The sequence below is a fragment of the Octodon degus genome, unplaced genomic scaffold, assembly GCF_000260255.1.
Source record: "Octodon degus isolate 3935 unplaced genomic scaffold, OctDeg1.0 scaffold00033, whole genome shotgun sequence".
NCBI lineage: Eukaryota > Metazoa > Chordata > Mammalia > Rodentia > Octodontidae > Octodon > Octodon degus.
In genome coordinates this window covers 2,167,254-2,176,404 of record NW_004524609.1, presented here as the reverse complement: position 1 = coordinate 2,176,404, position 9,151 = coordinate 2,167,254, and the positions used below count along the sequence as shown (strand labels likewise).

At 47.7% G+C, this 9,151-nt stretch overlaps 1 protein-coding gene across 3 annotated transcripts in view; it reads left to right on the top strand.

Annotated features, from left to right (window-relative positions):
• Positions 1-9,151, top strand: part of March10 (membrane associated ring-CH-type finger 10) — a 102,213-nt gene that overhangs the window by 72,971 nt on the left and 20,091 nt on the right. For all 3 annotated transcript variants that reach the window (XM_023714178.1, XM_023714177.1, XM_023714176.1), the window contains exons 7-8: positions 2,857-3,023; positions 5,511-5,620. In XM_023714178.1, coding sequence (XP_023569946.1) covers positions 2,857-3,023; positions 5,511-5,620 — 277 coding nt within the window. The remainder of the gene's footprint in view (positions 1-2,856; positions 3,024-5,510; positions 5,621-9,151) is intronic.

Below are 9,151 nucleotides of genomic sequence, written 5' to 3'. Positions count from 1 at the left end.
AAAATATGGGCTTTATTTTCTTATGATCTAATTCCTGATTCTATCAACTATTCACTATGATTTGGGTTGAGTTCTTTCATTTCTAGAAATCTATTCAGAAAAATACGTACCTATTCATTCTTCAAAGAGCATGAAAATTAAATCATGTTTTAAATATTTATGTGTGTTATAGGGTGCCTACCCCACGGTACACCTGTAACACACAGTAGCTGCCTGTATTATATGGAATGTATTTTGGCATATGGTGTAGGTGAGGGTCTAATGTCCCTTGGTCAGCTGGCCCACAATCACTTATCCTTCCTGTACTGGTGGGAAAGCCTTCTTTGGCATAAGATGTCCCTCTCAGTCTGTCTACGAACGTTCACTTTTATGGGCTATAGATCTGTGGATTTTTAAAAATATTTTATATAATTCTACTCTTATCTTTTATTTAAATTAGGATGGGCAAAAAAATCACATTGTGATCTCAGAAGATGTGATCTGTATTTTTGTGCCCCAATACATCTTCAATATTTACAAATGTGCTGCAGAGATATAGATTAGTATATGGACATATAGATATAGCTTATGTAGAACAATTTTTTTTTTTTTTTTTTTGTACTGAGGATCAATCTCAGCACCTTGCGCTTGCCAGGCACGAGCTTATGCCACTGAGCTATCTCCCTAGCCAGATATAACTTATGTAAAGCATATATATATATATATATATGTTTGCATATTTGCTTTAAAAACTTCATATTAAGTGCAAGGTACTGAGTTCAATTTCTGGTACCACAAAAAACAAAAACAAAAACAACAAACTTGATATTAACATCTTTTTTTAAAAAAATGTATTTAGGACAGAGTCTACAGGATCTTACCATGTAGCTTGGACTTGCAGTGATCCTCCTATTTACAGCCTTCCAAGGCACTGGGATTACAGGCATGCACCACTATGCCCAGTTGCATCAGCCATCTCAGCGCACCCCGGGAGCGAGGCTGGCACAGCACACTGGGGATCTAACCCCAGCCACTGTCCTAAGCAGGAGTTTTAGTCTGCTGAGCTACCTGATCAGCCCTTGGTATTAACATCTTTCATACTTTATTCTTTTCTGGGGCTGGGGAGATGGCTCAGTGGAATAAGAGCTTCCCTGGCAAGTGCAAGGGCCTGAGTTCAATCCCCGATTCCACCAAAAGAAAGAAAACAAGAGAGAAGGTGGAGTTGTGAGCCAGGCATCCACAAACTACAGACCACTTAGGGCAGAGCCCAGACTGCACTGCTTAGGACAGTGGTCTTCAGACCCGGACCAGGATGCCCAGGGCCAGAGCCCAGCATCTGTCTTGAATGTGCCTGCAGGCGAACCCCACGGTCTTCATTTTCATCTGAAAACCACTGATCTAGAGCACTTGTTTCCAAAGGCTGTCTTGTCCTTCCCTAAAGTTCTGCAATTTTCTTAGCTATTTTCAGGTTTCCCTACAGTTCATCTTCGTCCACGGAGGCATTTACTTCACAGTATACTTGTTCTTCTAGACTATTTATGTGCGTTTTTATTTATTTATTTATTTATTTAGTGGTACAAGAGATCAAACTTGGGACCTTGTGCTTGTGAGGCAGGTGCTCATGCCTCTGAGCTATCTCCCAGGCCCTCTAGACTATTTATGAAAACAGTGAACATTATCTTGAAATGAATTAAAATCTCAGTACTAAGAATATTCGCACTTACTCCATCTAGCCCTAAGGGAAGATTACAACCCTGCTTCTCTTCATGGTGTTTGCCCTTTGGGGCAGCCCAGCACACGTTTCTAGATCCACAGCAGTGCCCGGTTTGCCCTCTGCTTTGCGTTTGTCTCCAGCCGTCTCCTTTCCTTGAGCAGACAGCCCCCAGCCCTGTGAGGAGTCTAAAAAAGCCAGGCTGGCAGCGTCTCAAAACCCCGCGACCAGCGCACCGGCCAGCCACGCTGCGCTTGCCGCGCTTGCCACCCACATTCCTGCTTACATCCCACTGAGTCCGCCCTGATCGCAGCCCAGTACTTGTGCTCCGGAATGTGGACCTCAGCTGTTGGCAAGGGCTGTGCCTCTGCCGAGAGCTCACAGTCGGTGTGTGGTGCACCTGCCCCGCACCGACGGAGGCCGTGGGCACGAGCCTCGCCAGGCTCCAGTGCACAGACAGCTTGCACACAGGCGCGCCATCGCCCTGCACCCGGCTGCCCACAGCCCTGTGCAAATACAGTGTGGATGCCACCACAAGCCATGTCTCACGGCATGCACAGAGGAAGCCGAGTCTTGGGAGAGTAAAGGGACAGGCCTGGAGCGCAGGGCCCTGAGCACACGGCCACCAACACACCAGCTCACCAACCTCTGCCTTCACACTGAGCTACACCCTCAGTCCTTTTAAAACTTAAGTTTATATCTATTTGTTTATGTTTATATCTATTTTTAATGTATTTATATCTATTTGTTATATCTATTTAAGTTTATGTCTATTTGTTAATCTATTTGTCGTTCACCCATTCAAAGTACTAAGGCTCAGTGGCCCAGCACGCCCCAACTTGCAATCCTCTGGCCTCAGCCTCCTGTAGGGCTGAGATTGTAAGCGTGCCCCCACATCCAGGCCCCGCTCTCGATTCATCGAGTCAGCTCACACACATAGAAACGAGAGTAGCCTGAACTCAGGCACTGATTGTCAATGACTCCCCGTGGAAGAATTCTTCCCTATGCCCCTCCATCCCAGGAAGAAGTGGGTGAGCCCCAGGCGCCCCAGCAGGAAGGCCTGGGAGCACAGCGCCCTCATCTCCCACCAACGTCCTGAAAAACAGTGTATTTGCAGAAACTGCACAGTGGAGACTCTTGGTCACGACCGCTTGTTTTCCATTTAGTCTCCTGGAGGAGGACTCAGAGGAGGAGGGAGACGTGTGCCGCATCTGTCAAATAGCCGGGGGTTCCCCGGCCAACCCCCTCCTGGAGCCTTGCAGCTGCGTGGGAAGCCTTCGACTTGTTCACCGAGAGTGCTTGGAGAAGTGGCTGAAAACGAAAATAACATCAGGTAGGTGGGGAAGGAAGAGCGGCAAAGGCTGCGACGCTGACGACGTGTAATTAATCTGAGGCGCCGCAGGGTGGGCCTCCGAAGCTTGTCAGTGGCTCAGGATTCTTCTGCAGAAATGCTGCCTTCAGACTGTGGGGAGGACAGGAATGTGTCAGTCCGAGAGAGGAAGCCTGGAAATGCGTGCAAGTGACTGCTGCTCCTTCCTGAGGCCTGAGCAGAGACCGAAGGTCACCTCCCGGGAAGAAGGAGGCAAGGCAGGGTTGAGCCCCACCCAGTGTGCAGTAGCCTCGAGCCCCAGTAGGCCTTGGTAGAAACCGGGCGGTGAGAGACCCCCCACCCACACAGTTCTACTTATATTTGGGGGGAGGAGGATGGGTGTCACCTAGGAAACCAAGCAAAGCCCCTGCAGCGGGATAAGAATGTTGATCTGGTTTTGCAGACCTACACGAGATGGAGAGATCTCCATGTGCTGATTTTGTCAGCTTGATCTTATAACTGGGTGTGAAGCTCCTTCCCAGCTCCCCGGGGAAGTTAGAGCCTAAATATAGCCGCGCTGGTAGATCAGCTGTAGTTTTCTTGGCAGAGAAGAGCTTCCTTTAAAACATGGGCCCAGCGATGCACACAACTTTAACAAGAAAAAGAAGGCACCAATGCAAGCAATTCAATTAGAAAATAACTGCTGCTTGTCAGGCGTGCCTCTCTGCAAATCGTACTGCGCGACCAACTCCTGTTTCTGTGACCACACTGTCACTATTGCAGGCCACCTGCAAGCCCTGGAGCTTCACCCCATGGACTCAGAGAATGAGCACCTGGCACCCCTGTCCTGTCCTCCAAGCTCTGCTTCCATGTCCACATCTTTGCCTAGCGTGAGAAGTGTAGGCTTAATCCCGAGATGCCTAAATGTGATCTTTGTAGCAAGCAATAACTGCCTGCAAAACAAAACAAAAAAGTGGACTTTAGTCCCTAATACCTCTGCCGTACAAGGTTTTATCTTAGAAATTTGGTCCAACAAAACATCTTGCAAAGAATAAAGAAAGAATCCATGAAATGTGTCGTGCAAATGAGGTTAAAGGCCTGTGCTAGTACAAGTATGTTCAGCAGAATTATGTTGGAAGACACACAAGACGTTCAGGAACCAAAAACATTGCTGAATGATGCTAAAAAAGAAACATCAGGCAAACAAAGTACAGATAAAGGGGCCGGGGAGATGGCTCAGTGGAATAAGCTCTTGCCTGGCAAACGCAAGGGCCTGAGTTCAATCCCGGTTCTGGGGGAAAAAAAATGCAGATAAGGAATTAATACTCATCCTTGTCTTTTAAAAGTCTCTGTTATTTACTTTTTCTTTATGTCTCCAATGGGGAAATAGGGCTGGAGTGTAAACCTACACAGGCCCTAATTACTAAATAGATGCAATAACTGCTAAGTTCTCTAATCATAAAGTAAACATCAGCCAAAATGCAGCAACTGCCCTAGAGGAAAGTGTACAGTGAGCGGCTGAGGCGGAGCAGCCACAGCCCTGCAGCTCCTGTCCTTGCACTGCGGAGCAGTAAGAGCAGAAAAAGCGCTGCTCTGAAATGCAGGTTTTGGCCGGCCAAATGGCTCAGTGGATTAAAGCTCCTGCAAGCAGGCGCAGGAGCTGGGGGTTCGAACCTGCCGTGCCGGCCCCGCCCTTGAGACTGGGCGTGGTGGCACACGCCTGTAATCCCAGCTCTTGGGAGGCTGTAAACAGGCAGAGCTCTACGAGTCCCATCTAGCAGTGAGATCCTGAACACCCTGTAGACCCTTCCCTAAAAATACCAAAAGAAAGAAAGAAAGAGAAATGCAGGTTTTTATAAAAGCAGCAACCCAGGAAGCCTTCTCGAGCCTCTCTTCCCGGGCTTAAGTGCTGGCCCTAGATATTACGGTAACCTTTCTCAGGGGGACATGGCACCTGGGTGGGAGTAAATGGAGATTTTTAAGCCCTTCACTGAAGATAGCGTATCCTTATGAATTTATTGACCTGGATCTATGTTAGGTCTAAAACAAAGAAAAAGAATAGGCCCAGCATTTACTCTTTTTCTAAGACTTGGGTTGTAGGCTCTTACCTTCCATGTAACAATTCCAGTTGTATGAACCATTACGTTCATGTTTCAGTAGAAACAAGACTTGTTCTTTAAAAGTCATGGGATTTCACTTACATGAAGCTCGCATAATGAATGACTACAAAGGAAAGATTTTCAGATTGCAGATTCAAGGCCATTTTCTACAGACTCTAAGTGAAGGTCACCGAAGCTCAAAATTCACAGCACACTCACATTGAGTCTCAGAATGCCACCTGTCCAAAGTGCCAACACAAACAGAACTCGGGGTATCTGTACATACAATTCCCTGTGTGTGCATGTGAGTGTGTATGTGTGTGAGTGTGTGTGTGTGTGTGTGTGTGTGTGTGTAGGCATGGTGAGAACACTTCAGATCTATTCTCACATATAATTCTTTGTTTAATTCAAGGAGCAGACCTAAGTGCCGTGAAGACCTGTGAGATGTGTAAGCGAGACCTTCTCGTCAACCTGGACGACTTCAACATGACCGAGTTCTTCCACAAGCACCAGCAATCCCAGGTGAGAAACACTCCCGCTGCACCCCCACACAACATTAGTCATGTAGGCTTGAGGTGCGAGGCAGGAAGACACTCACTTTCTCTGTCCCAAGGGAAGTAGGAGGCCTGTGTGTGACATGAGTCTGAGACTGACCTTTGGTTCACTTCTTTAAGCAGGCAGGCACTAAATCAGAACACCAGACAGTTGGGAAGTCTTGGCTGTCCTGGGCCGAGGGTGCTAATCCACCTGTTGTTGGTGACAAAATGAAGACGCTACAGAGGCCAAATGGACACACAGAAATAGCAAGAAGCCTGAGGAAGTTCTACACCCAAATTTACTAATGTAGATTAAGTTTAATAGCAAAAAGAAAAGATTCAGGATCTTGGAGGAGATGACCCTATTTTAAATATTAAATAACTCTGGGATAACAAAGAATGTCTTTATTATTCAAGGTTAATAAACATATAGTAGGGGCCGGAGAGATGGCTCAGTGGAGTAAGTGCTTGCCTGGCTAGCACAGGGGCCTGAGTTCTAATCCCTGGTTCCACAAATTAAAAAAAAAAAAAAGCATATAGTGAATCCCGTGTGTTTTTTTAAATATTTGCTGAGTCAAGATCTAGGGTAAGTAGAGAAAACTCTACAGGGCACTTGGATCGCCCACTACTTTGGAGAAGCTAGTTCACCTCAGGTGGAAAGGCTTGTGCCCAAGGCAACAGCCAACCACCCAATCCCCAGGCAAACAGGCTACGGAGCAGAAGTACTCTCTCCAGTGTCGGAGCCACAAGCCAAATCCGGCAGTGAGAAGGCAGCTAGTTGTAACCCATGTATGCTATAAGTGCCAAGTACACCCTAAATACTCAGTGCCCCCCAAAATAGAGAGTATAAAATATCTCCTGATTTAACACTGAATGCAGAGTTTTAATCAAAACTGGGCAACTTTATAAAGGAAAGAAATTTGGAGCCACAGGGGTAATGATGGCCCACGCAACAACAACCAAAAAAGCCTGAGAGGGTTATTTAGTGCACCGCTCTGTTGTGTATGTCCAAGGGCCCACATGACGGCCTTTGTCTGGGCAGAGGCCTGAAGTGGGATGTAGCATCACATGGCAAGAGACAGGGAGACACACGTCTGTGCTCTGATTTCTCACCCCTCCTCTTATAAACCACCAGGATTCACTCAGTCATGATGACTTCATTTAATCTTAATTGTATCCCCAAAGCACCACCTTAATCAGAGTCAGACTGCCTCTATCTTTTTAACACAGTTCACAACGAGTATGTTAGTCAGCCTTCAAACACTGTAACGAAATGCCAGAGGCAATTACTGTGTTTTAAAAAGGTTGTCTCATAGAGATTCTGGTCCAAGACTGAGTGGGCCCATTACCTTGGGCCTCTGGCAAGCACATTATGGTAAGAACATGAGGTGGAGAAAACGTCTAGAGCCAGCCTGGGACCCCACGGTGCTCCTCAACATGACCTCCATGACCCTAGGACCTCCATCTAGGTGCCACCTGCTAAAGCCTCCACCACCTCCCAATAACACCACCCTGGGGTCCAAACCATGACACGCTGACCTGTGAGAGACACTCACCCAAACCATAGCAGCAAAAGTTAAATTAAAATGAAAAGCGTGACCTTTGGGGGACACAAACCATAGCCAGCCCGTAGTACACACCGCGTTTCAAAGACAGTAGGCTTTCCAGTTCAGCGTGTGGGAAGCTCGGAAGTCTCCACTCCAACCTAGAGCAAGTAAAAAGCCCAACTGACTGAAAAATCACCAAGCTTTCATAGTCCACAAGAAAAGGGAGCTCCAGCCCCTAAAACTGGAGAGGCAGAAAAATAAGGAGAGTCACAATTCCCAGAGCGGAGACTGAAGCAGGAACCTCTATGGGAACCAGTGCTGGGTACCGAGGCCCAAAATGCAATTAGTGGATGCCCAGATTCCCGCAGCGTGGACAAAACCGAAAGCTGAAAACTGCAGGGCAGCCACCCGTGTTCTTGGAGTGAAGATTAGAGAAAAATCCCTTCACACTTTTGACATAAGCCGGAGGACTCTTCAGCCCTCAGGAGAAAGGATTTAACCAAAGCCTAACTAAACTGGGAGAAGGGAAGTCCCAACTCCAGGCCCTGGTAGCCATCTGCTGGGCAGACTGAAAAGCGTGTACGGAGCGCACACCCAGAGGCCCAGGCTGCGGAGGACGCCGAGCCCTGCTCAGAGGATGGAGGGACACGCCCTTCTCCTCCCATCTTACCACGGTTTTGCTGAAGCCCTGTGTAGAGCAGCTCCTACTACATCATGTCCAGTTACCGAGGTGAAAAAAGGCAACCGAAAGGTGGAAAACACAATCAATCCGAAGAGACAGAGGTAGCCATGGAAATAGGTTCAGACAGCGGAGGTCCTGGAACTGCCAGGCCAGGGTGTCAAACAACTACGACTGCACTAAAAGCTCTGACAGATGAAGAAGACAGCATTGCAAAGGTAGGAAGGCAGACAGGCGGAAACGCTAAGCAAGAGAAACGCGACAGGCAAAGCCACTGCAAAGGAACGACGCGCGTCTTCGATTAACCTATTAGTGGCCTCTACACAGACACGAATCTCTGAGCTTAAGGAACGCTTTTCAGGACACTGAAAAGCAAAGCGAAAAAGACCAAAAGAAAAAATATGTGAATTCAAGAACATGGAAACATTATAGAAAAGGTTTAAATACTGTCAGCTCTCTAGCTCTCTAACAAAATACCCGAGTTAAGTAACTTATGAAGAGAAAAGCTACATTTCGTCTCCTAGCTTTGGAGGTTCAAGCCCAAGCTAGGACACACCCACTGGCTGGGGCCTCTGGAAGGTGAGCCAGAGAGCGGGGGCAGGAGGAGGGGCGCAGCAAGCTGCCTGCCCCGTGAAGCAAAAGGAGAGAGCAGCCGAGGTCCCACAGTCCCCTTCAAGGGGACGCCTCCTAAAGGCTCTCACCCCATAGCACCGCGCTAGGGGCCACAGGCTTAATATCTGGATTTTTGGGGGATCTTCGTATCTGAGCTTCAGCACTGTAATGGACACAAGGCAGAAATGCCAGAGGATGGGGCTGGAGAGATGGCTTAGCAGAATAAGCGCTTCCCTGGCAAGTGTAAGGGCCTGAGCTCAATCCCCGGTTCCACAAAAAAAAAAAAAAAAAAAAAAAAAAAAAAAGAAAAGAAAAGAAAAAATGAAAGAAGCCAGGCACAGTGACACATTTGTGGAACCCCAGCTCCTGCAGAGGCTGAGGCAGAAAATTACAGGTGTGAAGCCAGGCCACGCAATGTAGCAGAAGCATACTGTCCTAAAACAAGATATGGAAGGGCTGGGGAGATAGCTCAGCGGTCTAAGTGCCTACCTGGCAAGCGCAAGTACCTGGGTTCAATCCCCAGTACCAAATGCTGGTGCCTCACCACGCTGTGCTGTAGCAGCCACCAAAGTCAGGCATGGTGGTACAGCCCTGTAATCCCAGCTCTGCAGAGACTGAGACAGGAGGATCACTACGAGTCTGAGCTGTGTAGCGAGACCCTGTACCAAATAAAGAAATT